Source organism: Microcebus murinus, chromosome 16, assembly GCF_040939455.1.
Source record: "Microcebus murinus isolate Inina chromosome 16, M.murinus_Inina_mat1.0, whole genome shotgun sequence".
Classification (NCBI taxonomy): domain Eukaryota; kingdom Metazoa; phylum Chordata; class Mammalia; order Primates; family Cheirogaleidae; genus Microcebus; species Microcebus murinus.
This window is the reverse complement of record NC_134119.1, coordinates 30,037,247-30,058,183: the sequence shown is the minus strand read 5'-3', so window position 1 is coordinate 30,058,183 and position 20,937 is coordinate 30,037,247. Positions and strand designations below refer to the sequence as shown.

The 20,937-nt window shown below is 61.2% G+C and overlaps 1 protein-coding gene across 1 annotated transcript in view; it reads left to right on the top strand.

Annotated features, from left to right (window-relative positions):
- Positions 1-521: 521 nt before the first annotated feature.
- Positions 522-20,937, top strand: part of NOL4L (nucleolar protein 4 like) — a 120,259-nt gene continuing 99,843 nt past the window's right edge. Inside the window, exon 1 of the mRNA XM_012754794.2 lies at positions 522-842. Within this exon, the coding sequence (XP_012610248.1) occupies positions 522-842 (321 nt within the window). The remainder of the gene's footprint in view (positions 843-20,937) is intronic.

Sequence of the window (20,937 nt, the reverse complement as noted above, 5' to 3'; positions counted from 1 at the left end):
GGTGGGATCCCGCGGCGTGGTGGAGGCGGGCGCGGGAGGAGGAGGAGGAGGAAGAGCCGCGGCAGCGGGAGCCTGAGCAGGAGCAGGATGAGCCGCGCAAGCTGACAGCCACTGCTGCCGCCCGCGCCCAGGCTCGGTCTCGCTCCCCGCGCCCGGGGCCGCTCCCCGCCTCCCGCCTCCCCCGGCCGCCCGCGGGGCGGCCCGCCCCCTCTGCACCTCCGGGCCCGGAGCTGCCTCCATCGCTCCTGCATCCCGGCCGGGGGGAGGAGGAGGCGGAGCAGGAGGCGAGCCGGAGCCGCCGCCGCCAACGCCGCCGCCGCCGCCCGAGCAGGACAGAGCGCGCCGCAGCCCCGCGCGTCCGGCCGCCGCCCGCGCCCATCCAGCAGCCGCGCCGGAGCCACACCGCGGGACAGCCCCGGCCGCGGCGCGCCCCGGCCCGGCCCAGCCCGGCCCAGCCCAGTCCCGGCACCGGGCGGCCCGGCGGCCGGCCCGCCCCCGAGGGCGCCGGGCGCGGCGGGAGGATGCCGAAGCCGACGCTGCTGCTACGCGGGGGCTGGGAGCGCGAGCGCAGCCCCGGGGACTCGGAGCTGGGCCGCCAGTTCCGGGACTGGTGCCTGCGCACCTACGGCGACTCGGCCAAAACCAAGACGGTGACACGCAGCAAATACCAGCGGATCGCTGAGGTCCTGCAGGGCGGCGGCGGGACCGGCGCGGGCAGCGGCCCCGCGGCCGGTGAGAAAGGCAAGTTCCAGTTCTGGGTGCGCTCCAAAGGCTTCCGCCTGGGCAGCGGCCGGGAACCCAAGATGGGCCAAGTGGTGTATGTGCCGGTCAAGACGGGCTCGGTGAGTGCGCGCGCGGCGGCCACGGGCCGGTCCCGCCGCTGGGCTCGGGGCGGGCGGGCGGGGTGGGGGTGTGGATGTGTGTCCGAACGTGTGTCCCTGAGGTTGTCCGTGTGTCGGGCCCGCCGGAGGCGCACGCGTCCCTGCTCACTCGCCCTCCCCAGCTCGCCTGGGCAGCGCTCCGGGTTCGGGGCGTCCCTGCCCCCCTCCGCGCCGCTGCCCGGGCCGTGGCCGTGCCGGTGGGGGGGCTGTCCCGGGCTGCTCACCCTAGCATGTTCCGTCCTCCCGTCCCCTCCCCCCGCCAGCAGGCGGCTGCTCCGAAGCCCTAGCCTCCCCACCCCCCCGCCCGCCCCGGGGCTGCCTGTCCCGGGCGCCTCGCGCTCCCGCCCCCGGGCCGGCTGGGCGGTGTGTGTGTGTGTGTGTGTGTGTGTGTGTGTGTGCATGTGTGTGTGGAGGGTGGTGCCGCGGGGGGTTGGGGGGAGAGGGAGGCAGGGGCAGCCACGGGACGGGGAGTCCGCTGGGCCTCCCAGCGCCAGGGGAGGGGGCCAGCCCGGGTGCTGTCGCCCCGACCCCACCCGGGGCTGGCCCGGGGAGGGGCGCCCAGAGCCGCAGCCTGGCGCAGGAGCAGCCTCCCGCGGGTGGGTGGGGCGCCCCCTCAGCCCCCCGGGCCCCTTGCTCCCCCCTCCTTGGGACGGGGGCGGCCTGACCTACCCATCCCCTCCCCTCCCCCGTCCCCCGGGCCGGCCCGGTCCGGGCGGGGTGGCGTGGGGGAGGGGGCGGAGAACCGCAGCCGCCAGAGGGAGGAGGCAGGCGGCCGGGCGGGGGCGTCCCCTCTGGCCCGGGGCGCCCTGGAGAGGGCGTGCGGCGCGGGCCCCGCGGCTCCCCCGCCGGGACCTCATTGTTCTGCAGAGGGTGGGGGCTGGGGGGGCGGCCGTTCCCGGGGCGCTGCGGAGCTTTGAACTTTCCGTCGCCTAGACCCTCCATTAGTGTGTTCCGCCCCCGGCCCGGCCCGGCCGGGCCGGCCTCCCTCCCCAGCCCCCCCAGCCCTCCCCGGCCTCGCCCGGCCGGAGCGAGAGAGCGGGGCCGCCCCGCGCCGGCCTCCCTCCCTCCCTAGCTCCCCCGCTCCCCCCTCCGCGCTCCTCCCCCGTCCGGCCCGCCCGCCCCGCGCTCAGCCCTGTCCCCGGCCCGAGCTGGCTCTTCACACACAATTGATTCGGTCGTTACGAAAAGTGCACTTGTCCCCTCCCCCTCCCCCTCCGGCGGCCGCCCGGGCCGGGCCCGCGGGGTGACGGGGCCGCGAGGGAGGGAGGCGGGAGCCAGGGAGCGGATCCGGAGGCGCCTCCCCCCGCGCCCAGGGGACGGGGCTGCAGGCCGCGGGGAGTGGGGAGCCGTGAGCGCGGAGGGCGGGCGGCCCATCTGCGAGGAGCGCTGATAACCGCGCTGCGGCCGCCAGCAGCCCATCTGCGCCGCTGCCGCCTCCGGCCGGACGGGGAACAGGGGGCCGGGCCGAGGGGCGCGCCAGGGCCGGATTCTCCGAGGGGGAGGCTATGGCAGTGCCCCGGCCCACGCGAGTCAGGATCCCCCCAGCCTAAATCAGTACTTTCCCCCGAACCCGGGGAGGCTTGGTCATTGTCCCCTCCCCAATCCAGGAAGGACCCCTCCCCCAGCCCAAATCAGTGCCCACTTTTCCAAATGGGGGTATGGGTCATTGCCTCTCCCCAGCCTAGGTCAGCTCTTCCCATCCTGCCATTCAGTAGCCCCCTCGGTCTGCCCATATCGGGTCAGTGGCCCCAGCCTGAGTGTGGTTTTCCTGAGGTCAGTGACCCACCAGATGGTTGGCTGGGTCTGTGCCCCCCCTGGGGTCAGTGCCATCCACCTTCAGGGCTCTCCAGGTGTGTTCCACCTCACCCCTGTCTGGCTGTCTTTCCCCAAGAGCTGAGAGTCTTGGCCCAACCTCCTTCTTAGTCTAGGGCAGAAGCCTCCTCCCCCCCCATACCCACTCTTGGAGTTGGGGGGTGACCACGCCCCAGACCTGGCAGCTGGCTCACTGGCTCTCTGTGTGGGTCGACCTCTCCCCTAGGGAGTGGGCATCTGGAGCAGTGTCTACCCCCTTATCCACACAGCTGTCAAGGTGGAGCAGCACCTCCCCCCCATCCAGGCCATAGGCAGAAACTGGGTGCTAGGCCTGGGCCCCAGGTCTTGCCAGCCCAGCTGGTGGCTTCAGATACTTCTTGAGGCCTACATTGACCTGCCCTGCCTGTCACTGGCTGCAACGACCTCACCAGTCTCCACCCTGGCTCTCAGACCAATAATAAGCCCTCCCTAAGGGACCACCTGCCTGGGAGGCAGAGAAAGGGGACTCAGGCCTCCCAGTCCAGGCTGCCAGGAGGACAACAAACACAACAGAAGTGCCCTCCCTCGACAGCCTGCCCCTCGAGCTCCCCACGCCTGCCTGCCTGGCCTGCTGGTCCCTAGAGAACCCGTTAGTTACCTGCCACTCGCCCAGCCAGCCGGAGCCAGCACGGGAGATGCCCGAGTCCTGCCACCCCCATCTCCAAGTACCTTCCTGGGGCCTGGTTATTATTTTTATATTTCCATTTTCCTTTTCACTGATCTAAGAGGAACAGATCCTGCTGGGAATTCTGGGGCAACCATGGCCTCTTCCTGGGAGAGGCTGAATGGGACCTTCTTTGAAAGGTGCAAAGGACAATCCCTGCCTTCACTGGCCTGCACACATGCACGCGTGCGCGCCGTCATGGGTGGGTTTTTGTGAAGGTCATTGGGCCATAGACCTTTGTCCAAGGCATTGGTCTAGTACCCATAGGCCTCGTGGTGGGCACCAGAGTAATGGGGTGGGCGGGACTCTGCCTACCCCTTGGTCACCCAGCCGGTAGGGGCGGTGGACATAGCTGAGGATAGGATGGGGAAGCCCCTGAGACTTCGAGGGAGGGCAAGCAGGCAGAAAAATTTCAGAGAAGAGAAGGTGTAGGAGTTGGGTCAGCAGCAAGGGCTCCTGTATGGTGTCTGTCCCCAGGATGGCCATGGTGTGTCATCTCTCTTCCATGCTGCTCTCTGGCTGCTCCCACCCTGGGCCCCCACCCCCTCCCACAGCCATATGCAGTGCTGCGGTCGGCCCCTTTCCTAGTCCCGGCCAGCCTCGGGTCGATGATCTGACACCACTTGTCCTGTCCCATCTGGCCCTGAGCTTTTCTGGGTGTGTGTGACAAAGGCTTAATCTGTCCGGACGGGCCCAGGGCAGAGAGGAGGGCGAGGGGAATTACACTCTGCAGGGCCTCCTGCAGCTGGGGCCCGGGTGGGGGCTGGGGCGGGGGGGGGGGGGTTGCAGTCGAAGCCTGGGAGAGGCAAGTTGGTCTTCAGTTTGCAGGTTGTCACAGGAAATAGAAAGTGGAGGCAGAGGACTGAGGGGAGGAGGGCGGAGTCCTCCACAGGCTACACGGGTGCTCACAGGGATAAGATCTTTTTATGACAAGAGCCAGCCAGGGCCTCCTAGCTGGGCAAAGCCTGGTTAGGATTTATTATTTCTTGTGTTTGGCCTGCTCCAGCCACTGTGGGAGGCAAGACCCTCCAATTCCATTCCAGTGTCAGCCACAAAGTGAAACAATCCCCTCCTTTTCCTCTGGCCTCTCGGAGTGGGGCTGTCCGCAAAGCCAGTGAGGGCCACAGGTTATGGCTGAGGTGCTTCCTAGGGCCGTTTGTCAACTCCAGGATCAGAGAGCCCCAAGGCTCCTTGGAGATTGATGTTCTCAGCCCAACGGTTCCATCTTCTGGATGGTAAAACTGAGGCCTTCAGAGAGGGGAGGTTTCCATTGGACGGGAGCCAGGACTGGACTTAGACCTCTGTGCTCCACCGTGGCTTCCTCATGGGCCTGTCACGTGCCAGGAATCCCACCATTAGAGCCCCGTTTCCCAAGGGGAAGCCCCACGACGGCCAAACTCCACTCTCAACACCAGGCTTTTGCGAGCCGGACCCCAGGTGTTCCACTGGCCAAATTGACTAATGGTGGTCTTTTCCCAGTTTGTGACAACGTTCATTTAGTGGAAAGCATTTTCAGTCTTAAGTCTTTCTCCCCAGAGCTTTTGTGTAAACCTTTGGCACCTGCGGCCGCTGGTTGGGTGGGAAATGGCCTCTGACTTAACAGTGCCTGATAGATGCTGCGACCTTCGGCTGAATACCTCAGTGTTTCCTGGTTTTCTCAAAATTATCAGCACAGCTACTGTTCTGATGACCTACTGTGTGTCTGTCACTGTGCTGAGGCACTGATCAGCTTACGGGATTCCCACAGCAGCTAGAGGTCAGTGCTGTGGTTACTGCTATCCTTCTGATGAGTATACTGAAGCTGAGGGAGGTTAAGTACTTCCCCTAGGCCACACTGCTGACAAGGGCAGGCCCTGAGCTCAGTACTGCCTTATGTGCATCTCCCTTTTGCCCCTGAGGTGTCTTGCAACCCAATCCAATTTGAAAACATAGGCCCCTCGTGACAAGCTTTCAGTCCATTACACTGTAGTCTGAATTAGTTTAGAAGCATCCCTCTGGTCAAGATGTCTGTATTCATAGGCTGGTGCCGGGGGCAGGACTGGTACAGGGGAAGATGTCTGGGTACTTTCCTGGGGCTCACTAGAATGGGTATGCAGTGGGGAGAAGGGAGGAGGACTCTGTTGTCCTGAGCCCTGGGGGACTTTGGGAAGAAGGTTGACAGTGACACCTGGCATAGATGCCATTTGAGTTTCTCATGAGTGGCAGAAATGAGCCTTTTTGTTAATTAAGCCTCCACGATTTGGGTAACATGGTCCTGGGCTCTGGGGGGGGACTGCATTTTGGAGTCAGGGTCATTCTGGAAGGTCAGGCTCTGCCTCCCTGGGGCCTCCCCTCTAGGTCCTGGGTCACTCTCTGGTAAGGAGTGGGGGGACAGCATGCACTCTTCTTCCTTGGGTAAGACCTGGCATGAAAATCTCTCCTTTATGGCCCCTGCAGGCTGCCTTCCCTTCCCCGAGTGCCTGGGAGGCCCATCCGGAACTGTGAAATGCTGCTGGAGGGTTGGGGGACGGGGAGCCTGTGGCTGGGGCTGTCTAGGGTTGAAGGTCGAGGGCATCAGACAAACCCAAGTTTCTCCAAGCTGGCTGTCACCTTAGAAGTTGTTGGATTTGAGTACTCTGCATGTGCGCATGTGCCCGTGGGGTAGAACATGCATGTGTGTGCGTGTGCAGAAGCGCGACTGTGTGGGCGTGAACATGCCTGTGCCCCTCCGTGTGCAGGCTGGGCATGCTGGCGTGGCCGTGCGTGCCCGGGGCGGGGCGCGGGCGCAGGTGGAGCGGCTGCCCTGCGCACTTGTCAGCGAGCGGCTGTGAGCACCGGGTGTGGGCGGCGGCAGACCACGGTGTGACTGCGTGCGCGCTCACACGCGCGAGGTCTGGACTGGAAAACCCTGTCTCTCTGGCAGTGCGGTGTGGACAGGGGTGTCCTTCGTCACCACCAAGCCAGCCTCCACTGCGGCCCTGGCCCCTGCTGCCCCTGGGTCTCAGCAGCCGGCCCAAGCAAGTGTGAGGGAGGGGTGGGCATGAGAGGCAGTGCCAGCTCCCCACCCGGGACAGTGGCCAAGGCATCTGCTTGCTCCAGCCTTCTCGCCCCCGCAAAGCTTGTGACCGTTGCGGGGGTCACACAGCAAAGTGCAAAGCCAAGCCCTGTTGGGAGTGGAGTGGGTGCTTCTGGGATAGAGGGCTCTGAACTTGAAGTGACAGGGTCAGGGCCGATGGGGTCCCAGCCTAACCACTTCCTTGCCATGTGACCCTGGGCCAGTCGCCGGCCTGGCCTCTCTGAGTCTGTTTCTTTGTCTAAAAAACGGGCTCGAAAGCGTCACTTCATGGCAAACTGGGTTTGAGGGTGGTGGCTAAGTGATGTGCTCAAGGTCACCCTGATAACTTGCGGCAGAGCCAGGCCTGGCCCCGGGGCCCTAACAGCAGGCAAAGGAGCAGGAGGAAGCTGGTGGTAGCCCACCAAGGCCAGTGGCTTATTAGAACGTGGCCTCCTGAGTCTACTTGGACACACAGGGGAGTTGAAGGGCCTGGGCTTTCAAGCCACACGACCCTGGGTTCAAATCCCAGCTCTGTCCTTTTATCAATCTGGCCTTAATTTTCTCATTAGTGAAGTGGAGCTGGTAACCATACCCCCGTAGCCCTGGGGGGAAAATTACTGCCCTAATGCATGGGGAGCCCCCCAAGTGTGGCAAGTCTTAGAAAATGTTAGCTGGTCTGTGAAACTTGCTGAGCCTCCATTTCCTCATCTGGAAAATGGGGATGATGATGAAAGATGTCGTGGGAATTAAATGGGACGGTGGCCATAAAGCACCCAGCCAAGTCCCTGGCACATCGTAGGTAGGCAGCAGCTAGTTCCCTAGAGATTGTCTCGGAATCATTTCTGTGTCTCCCGGGCCACCGGGGGCCTGGAAGTGTGGCACTGAATTGAACAGAACTCCAGAAACGTCTTGGTGAGGGATGTAGGAGTGGCATGAGCCCCCGGAGCTGGGAACCTGAAGGCTCAGGATCCCTATCGTCCTGACTGGCCTCTGCCCTGCCCTGAGCCTCAGCATCCCTAGTTATCATGTAGGGAAGGCCCCGTGGTCCCTCCCGCCTGAGTCCCCCCTGGGTGCCGGATGCCTGAGGTCAAGGTAGGGCGCTGGAGGGCTTACCCAGGGCTGGGGGGCACCTGCTGAGTAAAAGGAGGAGCCTCTCACCGCACTCTCCCCCCAACCTTCCCACCCCCACCCCGCTCCCTGGCTGGGAACCGGGTTCCTGGGTTCTGGGTTCTCAAGAAGACATAATGCCGTCTGTATAGTGGCTGACATAGTGACTGCCTCCCTCGGCCGGGGGTCTGAGCACATCTCCCAACTTTTCACACCCCTGCCGTGCACCAGACACTTTATTTCATCTAATCTCCCCTGATTCTGTGAGGTAGACGAGCACTTGGTGCCAGAGAGCCCGGGGAACTTCCCCAAGGCCCACAGTGAGCACATGGCAAGGCTTGGGGTCCAGGGCTCTGCCTGGCCCTCAGAGCCCCGGGCGTGGGCGCAGGGCTCCACAGGAGGGACGGCCACAGGGCGCCCCAGCTCTCCACCCCAGGCTCATGGTGCATCCTCGCCTGAGGGCGCTCTCAGAGCCCAAGGCAGCCCTCCACCTGCCCAAACCCAGCCTGGTGGGAGACAGATGCCACCCCTCCCTCTGGCCCGCCCCCGCCCCTCCCAGCTCGCTGCAGCTGCAGGCCTGGCCGGCCTGGGAGACAGAGCAGAGCAGGTGGGAGGCTGGGCCTGTCCTCAAACCTTTAAGGTCATTAATCCCTCAGAATTCGGTCCTCCTGGCCACCCTGGGACATGGAGCCCCTCAGCTGCAGGTGGAGAAACTAAGGCAGAGTGGAGGGAACTCACTCAAGGTCCCACCAAACCCCAGAGCTGGGGGTGAGCCACAGTCTGGTTCCTGAGCCTGAGTCATTCATTCATCCCCTCTCTCCCTCATTCGCACCTTCCGTTGCCCCCCCATCCGCCAGCTCTACCTTTCACCTTCCTGGGGCCACCCCTGGGACTCATTTTTGACTCCTCTTACTCATACCTCCTCTCTGTCCACATCCAACCCATTTGCAGATCCTGTTGTGGGCTCCACCTCCAAAGCACATCTCAAATTCTGCCACTCCTCACACCTCCACTGCCCCAGCCTGGTCCAAGCCTGGAGAGGTGTCAGCCTCCCCACTGGGCGCCCTGTGTCCAGTCTGCCCTCCACCACATAGTCCCTTCTTCACACACACTGCTGCCCAAACTTTGCAAAAATCAAGTCGGATTCTCTCCCTCCTCTGCTCAGAACCCTGCAAGACTCCGGTCTCACTCGAACCAAGAGCGAGGATCTTCCCTGTAGCCTGCAGAGCCCTGCGTGACCTGGTCCCCACCTCCCTCTTCTCTCCCCTTTCATTCAGCCTCAGCTACGTGGGCCTCCTTGCTATTCTGCAAACAGCCAAGCAGTCCTGCCCCAGGGCTCTTGCACTAGCTGTTCCCCCAGCCTGGAATACTCTTCCTTCAGATCTCTGCCTAGCCAGTTCTCGCTCCTTCTTTGGGTCTTTGCTTGGATGTCACTTCCTCATCGAGGCTCTCTCTGATCCCCTAGTGAGAATCACCTTAGACCCCTTGACCCTCTCCCCGTCTCTCTTTTCTACTTAATTTTTCCCCTATAGCCCTTATGGCCCTTGACATTGTATGTATTTCACTAGTTTATATGCTTAGGGTCTGTCTCCCCCAAGGCCCTGGGCTCCCCCAGGGCAGACCCCATCTGTTTTGTCCACTGCTGTATCCCAAGGGCCCAGAATAGCCCCTGCCTCTAAGGGCTCCCCACTGGGAAGGGGGGTACAGCAGACGCCTCTGCAGGAGTCTGAGGACTGTGCATCCAGCTGTGTACTCTGGGGCCCTCGGGAGCCCCAAGGCACAGAACCATCGCCCTGCCCGGGAGTGTCTAGGAAGTCCTTGGGGAGGTGACATTTGAGCCGGACCTGGAGGGCCAAAAAGAATTTCTCAGCTAGAGCAGAGCACAGGGACGCTCATCCCGGGGAGTGGGCCCTGTCTGGCAGAGTCAGTGCGGGCTGTGTGTGATGGAACACGGGCAGACTTTTCTAGAGCTGTGTATTCGGAAGAATGTTCCAGATGGGGTGAGGATGGGTAAATGGCCAAATCAGCTTGAGAACCGCTGTGGGGTCGTGAGGGGAGGAGCTGGGGGAATCGTTAGGGGCCAGGCGGAGGAGGCTCTGGGAAGCCACTCTTCGCGCCACTGTCAGGGACAGCAGGGGGCTAGTGGGAGGCGTGTGAGGAAGGGAGCCGAGGTCAGATCTGGGCTTTAGAAGGAACCCTTGCGTGCTGTGGCAAGAAGGCCATGTGCTCCGCAGAACAGGAGGCCAAGAAACAGCGAGGTGGGAGGAGAGAAGGCCTAGCTGGTTTCCTCGAAGGACGAGAGGTTGAGTGTCGGCCTGGGCGAGTGGGAGGCGGGGCAAGGGTCACCGTTGACCCCGGGATTCTTGGGTGGCCAGCGGGAGCTTAGGAAACCAAGAAGTACAAGCGGACGTGCAGGTCTGGGTGGAGACTCGGGACAGGTCTGAGGGCAGGATCCAGGGGGTGTCCTCAAGCCTGGCAGCCGGTGGCAGTGGGAGTCCGTGACGACTTGGTGATTCAGGCCATGGTGGGGCCAGCTCGGGGGTCATCGTGTTCTCGGGGCCCCCTTTCCAGCTTGGAACCTTCCCCACCAGGCTGGGACCCGACGCAGGCTCCTGGGAAGCCTGTGCTCGGGTGGATGACTCATCGTTTTCTCAGCATCCCCGGCTGAGGAAATGTTGGAGGAGACTCGGGGCCCTTCGCCCAGAAGGCCGGGCCCTGCCTGGGTGCCGGCCGGTCAGGAGGAACACACTCGGGCCTTGGGCCTTGTCTGAGGACACCCCGAGGGGGCGTCTCCAAGAGCCCCTGGCTTCCACAGTCTTGCACAGTCCTCAGCCGCCCCGAGAGGCTGTTGTGACCCCATTCTACAGGTTAGCAAACCAAGGCACAGCCCCTGCTGGCCACCCAGCTAAGGAACCACTTGGTGCTTCAGTTTCCTCATCTGAAAAATAGGTCCGATGCTCGCCCCTCCCCTGCAGGGTTGCTGGGAAAAGCGAAGCAGAGAATCCACGCGAAATGCTTGCATGGTGGATTGTCACCACCATGGGGAGGGGAAGAGGGGTCTGCCCAGGCAGCAGGGCTCACGGCTGGGCAGAGCAACCACGGTGGAGTCCAAAAGGCAAAACGGCCAAGGACATACCTGCCTTTGGATCCCAGCCCTGCACCCGCCGTGTGGTTCTGGGCAAATGGCTTGTCCGCCCTGAGCCCCCGACCCCTTCTGTATACTGACCCCTTCTGTATACTCTGGCGATAAAACCCACACCCTGTGGGGTGGGTAGTTAGGAAGATGGCGTAAACCAAGCCTGCCGGGCAGGCCACAGAGTAGAGCTGCTGCTCCTTCTCGGGGACCGTGGAGGAGCCGTCTCCCCAACACCGAGCTCTCAAAGCTGCTAGCCTCCCAAGGGGGTCCGTGCGGCCCTTTGCAGAGTGACAGGAAAGCCTGGCCGAGGAGGAGGGAGGAGGGAGGCAGCTCAGAGGGTTCAGGCTGGGCCGCTCCACGAGGATGGAGCCTCTGCGGCTGTCCTGGGGACCGGTCGGCAGCAGGCTGGGGGGACAGGTTTTGTGTTGATTTGAGGCCCCTGCAGGTCAGCAGAGCAGTGGAAACGTGAGGCCGGGGCCGGGCCCAGGCTCTGCCACTTACTGCTGTGCAATCTTGGGCAAGCCACCTCCCCACTTCAAGCCTCAGTTTCCTCATCTATGAAATGGGGTGATAATAGGTATGGATTCGGTTATACTCCCTTCTGTACTATACTCTAGTGTAGGAGCATCTAAACTGGGGTGTGGGCATAGTCAAGCCTGCAATCAAAAGGAGCAACAGTCAGGATTATGGTTTTGAGGGCATCGGCAACCCCTAGAATCTGTGACGAGGCCAGGTGAGGCGGTGCTGCTGAGTGGGGCTTTGGGGCTCAGACCCGCCCAGGCTTTGAATTGTGCTCTGTGACTCACTAGCTGAATGACCTTGAAATTTGAAATAAGTCCCTGCGCCTCTCTGAGCCTCAGTTTCCTTGTCTGGGAAATGGATTCAAGAGCATCACCTGTCTCCCGGGTTGCTGTGGGGAGGTGAAGAGAGACTCTTGGTCAAGGCTCAGCACAGGCAACGGGAGCTGCTCTCTGCTTACGCCTGTGGCCTGGCCGGAGGCAGGTAGACCTGAGGACAGGGCGTCTGGGGCAGGGGCAGGGCACGCTGGCAGTGCAGGAGAGAATGAAGTGAGTGTGTGCACGGAAACCGGGGCGGGGCGCTTTCGGGGGGAGGGGAGGTCAGCTGGGTCTGCCTCCTGGCCTGGCAGGGCCCCGCCCCCAGATCTGGAGGCGAGAAGGCCTTGGTGGAAGCCAGAGGGCAGAGGGGAGGCACCGAGCCAAGGAGAGGAGGTGGGAAGCAGAGGCCAGGAGTCCTGCCGGTGCAGTCGGGAGTTGGGAGCTGGCTGCAGAGGGGAGGGAGGCCGGCAGTGGGCTCCATGCGGGCTGAAAGCAGGCATGCTCCATGGAGTCCGAGAGCCCTGGGTTCAAATCCTGACTGGCCAACCAGCTGTGCAGCTGTAACATGGGTATAGTGATAGCAACTGCTACATAGGGTTGTCGTGGGGGTAATCTGGGGTACAGAAAGTACCCCGACAGTGCCTGCTAGAGTAAAAACAATGGCAGTCATGACACAGCCAGAATTCGCTAAGCACTTACAAAGTGTCAGGACCTGTGCTAAACACTAAGCACCTGACTCCATGCGATTGTCCAGACTGGCTACCATTATGATCCTCATCTGGCTTCTGAGGCTTCTGAGGCTCAGAGAGGTTAAGTAACATGCCCAAGGCCACACAGCTGGTAAAAGGCTCAAGTCCCTACTTGAGCTGGAATAGTGGAGAAGTGTTGTGTCCTCAGCTTCCTAAATCTCCCATCCTGTTGACAGCAAAGCTTGGATCCTGGGGTTCCCTGTGGTATTACACGGGCTTGGATGGTGGCTGGTTCCAGGATGGGGAGTCAGGTGTGAGTCTGTCTGGCAGAGTGTGCCGACCCTGGGATACGCTGCTTAGGCACAGACAGGATCTACTGGTGGGGCTCACCCTTGGGGGTCGCCGAGGGACTCAGGTTCGGGGGGGCAGGGCGCCAGCAATTCCACACCAGCCGAGGCCAATCGTGTGAGACGAGGCCTCTGCCCCCAGAGCTGGGGCCTAAGTGGGAAGGTGCAGCCCAGGCCCAGGCCACGGCCAGCTGCCAGCGGCCCCAGGAGGAGGCGGATGGCCAGGCCATGGTCAGGGTGGCCCTGGGGAGCCAGGACGGGAGCGAGTGCCACAGAGGCCGGGAGGAACCAGAGAAGGCTCTTGTGAGGAAGTGAGCCATGACGTGGAGAGGGAAGAGGGCAGGGCCTCCCAGAGGGGCAAGGGGCACTTGGACAAAGGTACACAAGAAAGGTTTGTTTTAAAGGGAATGCATGCACATAATTTAAAATTAAAACAAAAAAAAAAAGAAGGAAAAAAAGAAAACCCCAGCAGTCCCTAAGGGAGTGAGGAGTCGCCAGCCCACCCCATTTCCCCACCTCGTTCCCCTGCCCAGCGGGGTCCAGTCCCTTGTGTGTCCTCCCCAGTATACTCGGCTCTGGAGCCGGGCACCTTGGCTTGAATCCTGAATCCACTGTACACTTGCTGTGTGACTCATGCAACTTGCTTAACTTCTCTGTGCCTTGGTTTCTACAACTAAAACATGGGGGCAATAATAGGGCCTGCTTCACTGGAGGGCTGATGTGAGAACTGAGGGCTTCTAAAGCCTGGCGTGGTGAGCGCTGGCTGTCACGACTGCTGCTGCTGTTTATTGTGCGTGGACAGCGGCGCACACCACGCAGGGGACTGAAAGGCCGGGCTCCCCTGAAGCTCAGCTTTCCCGGTTTCTGCCTAGTCAGGGAAGAGGCACAGGTGAGAGGTCAGCCCGAGGTCAACCCAGTGGCCCCAGACCTGGAGACCAGAGGGTGTGCGGGGTTTCGCGTGTGCTGGCTGGGCCCCAGGGACTGGTGACTGCTTCGTGCGGGGCTGGTGATTTGGGGCCTGGATCCCCGTCCGTGCGCTGGGTCCGCAGGGTGGCGGTGCGGACCGGAGTGGGGAGGGGCTGTGGAAAGAGCCCTTGGCCAGGCCCCGGACATGGGGGCTCCAGACCTTCCCCTGCACGCCCCAGCTCTGCTGTTCTTGGACAAGTTCCCAGGCTCCAAGCCTCGGGCTCGTTATCAGGCAGGTGGTACCAGCTGCCGGGAGGAGCCAAGGCAATGCATGGGATGAGACGGAGGATGGGAGTTGTTCACGCGGGACCCCGCCTGCAGCCCCCTGCCCTCCAGAGGATTTACAGTTGAGTTGGGAATGATGGTGTCGTTGACAAGATCCCAGTTTGGAAGGTTTTAAAATATAGCTGAGAAGAACCCAGTCCTGTGTTTGAATCTCGGCTGTGCTGCTTAGTAACAGTCACCTTGGGGAAATTAATGAATCTCTGTGGGCCTCAGTTTCCTCATCTATAAGATGGGCACAGCAATAGAACCTGCCATTCGAGGTTGTTGCACGCAGGAATGAGACTTAGCCCAGGGCCTGGCTCAGGGCAAGGCTCTGCAGTTGGCAGCAATTGCAGTTACTTTAAGGAACTCAGACTAACGTGAGAAACCACCCGCAAACAGCACAGGACTGCAGCAATCCATTCATTTATTGATCTACTCAGCAAACTTTGATTGGTGCCCGCCATCTGCCAGGCCCTGTGTATTCATTCCACAAAGATTTGCAGAGCACCTACTAAGTGCCAAGAGCCATGCTAGGGGCTGCCCAGTGGCAGTGCATAGGACAAGCATGACCTCTGCCCTCCCAGAGTTAGGAGGACCAGGTGCCCCACTGGCTAGAGGTCTGGGGGCAGCCTAGGGGCTGGCGAGCTGTCTAGCTGGTCTGCTCAGGCAGCCAGCCCCTGTCCTGGTTGTGTCGAGCTTGTGGGTCCCCGGAAGCCACTTCTGCCCGGAGTCCCCATGCCAGCCTTGTTGCCCCCATGTCTGGCGTAGCCGTCTGGAGGGTGTGGGGAGTGCAGGGCCTTTTCCATCACTTGGCGCAGCCCAGTTCTTGTCACTTCCTCCCAGCAGTAGCACTCCTTGTCCTTCCTCTTGCATCCTCCCCTGGTCATGCTGTGGCCACAGTGCTGTGTTAGAAATGGAAGCCTGACCACGTTTAAAATGCTCCTGTAGCCCCGCCATCACTCTCCTTGCACAAGTCGCCGTGCCCACAAGGCCCAGCTCACCGCCCTTCAGCCACACTGGCCTCCTGGCTGCTTCCCCGGACCTCACTGGGCTCTGCTGAAATGTCACCTCCTCACAGAGGCCCTCCCTGACTGCCTTTTCAAAATGCCCTTTGTCCCCATCACTCTTGAGCCCCTTACCATGACTTTGGAGCCATTATCAACGTCTGACAAATGCTGTATTTTTGTGTGTGCCCTTGGGCTCTGAAGACAGGGGTATTCGCTGTCCCATTCACTGCTGTGTCCCCAGCACTCAGTGCATGGGAGGCACTCGGTGGCTATTGTTGAGCGAAGGCCTCAAGCCTTTTATTTCTCCTCTTTGTGCCTCAGTTTTCTCCTCTGCAAAATGGAGGACCAGAGCCGTGTGGGCTGACGTGAGGGCTGGTGTGAGGTCCTACGGCACACAGCCTGCAGCCCCAATGAGGGCCATCGACCTGCCCAACAAGCGGCTCCTCCAGTCCTAGGGCCGAGGGGGTGGGGGCTGGCCGTGTGGGAAGCCCAGGTGGGGCGGGGACACAGGCTGTGGGAAGTAGGGAGAGAAACTGGCTTGCAGGGAGGTCCAGGGCTGGGGAGGTGAGACTGGGCGGTCCCATAGCAGGGCCCCAGAAAGTCAGATGTCAGGCACTGGGAGCCATTGTGCTGCAGAGCAGTGGGGGCGCACGGGGAGGGGGCGTCTAGGGAGTTGAGTCTGGCCCGGTGTGTGCGGGGCAGAGACTAGAGTCTCCGGCCCAGGGGGGCTCTAGAGTCTAGGAGGAAATGCCCTAAATGGGGGCGGAATCTGTAGGAATGAGGGGAGGAAGCCCTGGGGGGGCTGAAAGAATGAATCTAAGTCTCCTTCAACTCTTATCAGCTGCTTTGCTGTCCATACGGGCCCCTTTGCCATTCATTCATTCATTCACTCATTCACTCATTTCTCCACTTAACAACATGGAAAGGGCCTCCTGGGGCACAGTGTTGAGCCCCACAGATGTGGTTCCTGCCCTGGCAGAGTTGAGAACACGCTGTGGGGGACAGATGTGGCGTGACACGGTGATGGTGATGATGATGAGGGTGGTGGTGATGAAGGTGATGATGATGGTGGCAGTGGTGATGACAGTGGTGTCTCAGTTCACATTCGTTGAGCACTCAGCGGGAGCCAGGCTGTTCTAAGTGCTTCCTGCGCGTTTGCATCCTGGGCGTCTGTAGCCACTCCGAGAGGCACTGAGATCTTGCACCACTTGCCCAAGGACCCCTGTGACAAAGGGTGGCACCCAGATGTGAGTGAGCTCAGGCAGGCTGACTGACCCCCGCTGCTCCCAGCTATGGCCACCTGCCACTTCCAGCCGGCAGCTCCCTCTCTGTCAGGCAGGTCCCATCCTTGCCTCCTGGACCCAACACGGGGCCCAGAACGGGGGATCGCGTGTGTCTGGCTTGCCCGAGCAGGGTTTGAGGCCACGTGTGCAAATGGTGCGCTCACTGCTCTGCCCTCAGCACGTGACTGTGAAAGGGCCGAAAGGTCCTCCATCCTCCATGGAGGCCACCAAGAAGGCAAGGAACTGCCACCCGTGCCATGACAGCTAACGTTTCCAGGGGGAGATCCCAGTCCCTAAATTAGTAGGCAAAAAAGAAAAGATTCCATCCTTAGCCCTGCCTCTGGGATCTGGAATGGGGAGTGGGGCAGGGGGCAGGCCAGGGGCTCTTGGGTGGATGCACCCCACACACCCCCAGCCCCTGCCACAGGCCCGGGAGAAGGGGCCCTTCTCCCACCCACTGTGGACTCCCATGTCTCTGGGGAGGGCAGGGGAGCAGGGACTCAGGCTTCTGCACCCCCAGTTCTAGCAAACCCAAGAAGATTCCACGCCAGTAAAGAGAGGAGACAGAAGCCAGGGACTGGGGGCAAAAGGCCAGGACACAAATGCTGCCTGTGTACTTGCTGTGTGGCCCGGGACCCCCTACTTTCCTTCTCTGGGTCTCAGTTTTATTGACTTGTTCAAATATTTGCTGAGCGTCTGCTCTGTGCTAGGCACTCTTCTCTGGAGGGGTAAACAGAAATCCCTGCCGCCAAGAGCCGACATGCTAGTGGGGGCTGGCACTATACAGTAAACAAGGAAAACACCCAGTTTGTCCCATGCTGGTTAATGCTGCAAAGAAAAATAAAGCCCAGTGAGGGGAATTCGAGGGGTTGGGATGGGAGGTGTCGAATTTTAAACAAGATATCAGAGAGGGCCTTGGTGAGAAGGTGGCATTTTGAGCAAAGCCCTGAAGGAGGTGCAGGAGCAAGTTATGCAGGTATGTGGTGGAAAAGCATTCCGGGAAGACAGAACAGCAAGTGCAAAGGCCCTGAGGCAGGAGTGTGTCTGCAGGGGTTCAAGGAATTGCAAGGAGGCATCCTCATCAGCTCTCCTCAGGCTCTGTGTTTGGGAATCAAATGCCCACATTTTACCCTTCAGGACCTTGGGCCTTAGGATAAAACAATTTCTGAACCCTCATAGCCCATCGCAGTGAGAGTGGGTGATGTCAGCCTCCCAGGTAGGGCTAGGGCCATGGCTTTGCTGCCGGTATCTTCTAGTCGTAGAGTGGGTTTGTTTTTTTTTTAGACAGAGTCTCGCTCTGTTGCCCGGGCTAGAGTGCCGTGGCGTCAGCCTAGCTCACAGCAACCTCAAACTCCTGGGCTCAAGCGATCCTCCTGCCTCAGCCTCCCGAGTAGCTGAGACTCTAGGCACATGCCACCACACCCAGGTAATTTTTCTAATTTTAGTAGAGACGGAGTCTCTTGCTCAGGCTGGTCTTGAACTCCTGACTTGAAGCAGTCCTTCTGCCTCCGCCTCCCAGAGTGCTAGGATTACAGCCGAGAGCCACCATGCCTGGTCACTGTAGAGTAGGTTTTAAGACCCATGGGGACTTGGAAAAGGGAACACCATCCTCCAGCTCCTCACTCCAAGCAGCTGATTCTTATAGAGTCCTGGATTCGAATTGTGGGCCACCACTTTCCAGCTCTGTGATCTCAGCCAAATGATTCTCTGAGCCTCAGTGTCCTCAACTAGGAAGCAGGGGTAGGGCGCCTGTGGATCAGGGATGAGATGGGCCTTACAGAGAACCCTCCAGGAAGTGGGTGCTTAAGTGCCCGGCCCGGGCCTGCCCTGCAGGAGGTGCTCAGGAAATGCGTAAAGCCGAACCGAGCATCCTGGTATGACTTTGAGTTGCTTCCGTATCACTTGAGTCTTCTAAGAACTCCGTGAAGAAGAGGGGCCAAGACAGCATAGCCCCCACTTACAGAAGGGTAAACTGAGACTGGAGAGGGTGACTGACTTGCCCGGGGTGACGGTGAGGCAGGAGGACCGAGAGCTCAGGGTGGAGGATGAGTGGACATCCCGCGTGTACACACCCCCACGCCACCCGCACATGTGCGCCACGCAATAGCAGTGACTTTCAGATTTGCGGTCCCCGGGCAGGTTTTGTAAGGCTTGGCCTGGTGGGTCTCGAGGTCTGTCGTAAGGATGTTGAAAGGCCCGGAGTGGGGGGAAGCTCCGGCCTCGGCAGGCGTCGGGGGCAGGTCCCGGGGAGAAGAGGAAGAGGTGCCTCATGTGATCGTCCACTCGGCCTGTTTGTCCATCCGGTGTCTGGCCCTGCTGGGCAGGGAGGGCGGGGGCTCCAGACTGCTCTCCCAACAGCCCGGCCCCCAGCGCCTTGTCGTCCAGATGCCCATCCCTGCCAGCTTCTCTGAGCCTCAGGACAGCCCTGCCAGGCCGTTACGGAGGCGCAAGTGAGGGTCAGAGCGCGGCATGCCCGGCGGGGCTGCGGGAGCCGGGACATGGATGGGGTCTGCCTGACCCTGGTCCCAGGGAGCTGGTGCGGCTCCCACGGGCGCTGGCGGGCGGGCTCCATGCAGGAGGACTGACCCCTTCCTGGCCACGGTCCGGCCTCCGGGCTCCGGCCCTTGACGGCAGGCCCTGCCCGCCCGTCTCTGCTCCTTTCTCGCTCAGCCTGAACCTTCGTCTCATGGGGCTGCTGGCCCCAGCTCCCAGCCCCACCCACGGTCAGCCTCCGTGGGGCGCTGGACCGACTGACTTCTCTGAACCAGGGGTCCCGGAGCTCACCCTTGTGCAGCGCCTGAAGCGCCCCAACGTCCTTCCCCCAGTGCCCACATGACTCAGGGGTTTCTAGGCCCACTTTACAGACGAAGAAGCTGAGGCACAAAGAAAGATGGTATCTTGAAGCATATTGGACATAGAGGCAGAGCTGGGACTCAAAGCCCAGCCTTTTACATTCTGTAGCCTTCTGCCCTCAGTTTCTTCAGCTGAGAAATGGGAGACTTGAGCTGGACACTCTCAGTTCAGAGCACAGTGGACACAGCACGAAGTCAGGAGCGAGACGCTGAATGCCAACCCTGGCTTCTTCCCTTTCCCGCAGGGAGGCCTGGCCGGCCGCTTCGTCTCTGTGCCTCGGTGTTCTCACCTCTGATGGGGCCGGGAGCAGCCTCGACCCATGAGCCACTGCGAGGGTCAGAGTGCTCAGAGAGTGACGGGGCCTCGTAGGAGTCATTTCGGTTTTTGAAATTGTCAGCTCCTTGCCCGCCCCCCCTGCGGTGCTCTGAAGGGTGACAGGGCGCGGTAACGCTCACTTTCGCTCCTCCTGGGCGTGGCCGGGCAGCCCAAACTGGACAGAGACTGTGGAGGTGTTGTGGGGACAGGCACGCGTCTGGGGAGCCCGCCGCGGGGGGTGGGAGCCGTGGTGGTTCTGATGTGATGCCAGCTCAGGCTGCACCTGGGCAGGCAAGGCCGCCTTTGTCCCTTTGTCTCCTCTCCTACAAATTAGCAATTACCTTCCTGCTCCTGCGCGCTGGGTCTTTCCTGGGAGAATTGCTCCAAAACAGCCACTGAGCAAGCAGAAGCCGCCTGGCTAATTAGCGGGTGGCCACTGGGGACAAACTTAGGGCCTAGTGGCCAGAATTGGGGCCACAGCTGCCTGGGGGCTGGTGCCAGCTTGGCCGGGAGACCAGGCAATGCCCTGGGCTCCAGGACATCATGGCTTTTCTATCATGGGGTTGAAATCCTGCCTGTGTGACTTTTCAGCTGTGTGACCTTAGCTAAGTCACTTTGCCTCTCTGGGCCACAGTTTCCTCATCTTCAACTTTAGAATAATGTGGATTTCGGAGCCTGGCACCTACATGGAGCCCATAATCAGCTGAATTTATTATTACTACTGTCAGTGTCACCACTGCCACCGTGTTGGGCCTGTGCTGGCTCAGGTGGGAGAACATGAGGAATGTAAGCCCAGAGACAGCCCTTGGGGACCCTGAAATGCCACGTTAGCAGCACAGGCAGCGGAGAAAGCCCCGCTAGGCCTCAGGCCCTCAGCGAAAGGGAGGCGTACTCTTTCCTGAGCCTCCTTTTGCTCCTCTGGGAGAATGGAATGGTTGCGATACTAATACCGTGCGGCCATGTGCCTGCAACAGGGCCTGACCCAGAGGAGCTACTCAGTAAAGGGGAGCTCTGGCCCCGCCTCCCCTCCCCCGCCCCCGCCCCCGCCCTGCACTGTGCGGTCAAGGGCCACCTGTCTGTGGCTTGGGAGGTCAGGGAAAGGCCCCGCAGCATGGGAGGGCCCAGGGGAGGGGATGTTGAGCCAAGGAGAGGAGGCGCAGGTGGCCGGCCAGCCTGCAGTGGGCCAGGAGGGCATGCGTCTAGAAGCTGCGCAGTTGAGGGAGGGCAGAGGTTTGGGGGATAGGGCCTGCCTGCAGGACCTTGAGGCCAGGCCAGGCTGCCTTCTCCATGCTGGCCTGCCCGGTGACTCCAGGAGGCGGCTCCTGGGCTACGGAGTGGGTGTGGACAGAGCGTTATGGAGCACAGGAGAAGGAGTCCCGGCTTGACCCAGGGACTGCTGGGCTGAGGCTCACCAAGGGGCCAAGCAGAGGGTGGGCGTTCCAGGCAGAGGAGACGGGCTGTGCAGAGGCACGGAGTTGTCATTTAACCCTGGGCTGAGCAGGGCTGCGTCACACAGGCCTCCAATGCCCAGCAAATCAGCCTGGATTTTATCTGGGCACTGGGCGGTTTGGGGCAGGCAGCATTGAGGTCTGACTTTCAGGGTCAGCATACAACACTGTCAGTCGGGAAATCGGAAGCCTGCCTGGGCGTGGAAGTCAACTTGACACCTCACCCTCCCTGTGTCCGACCTCCTGCCCTCCT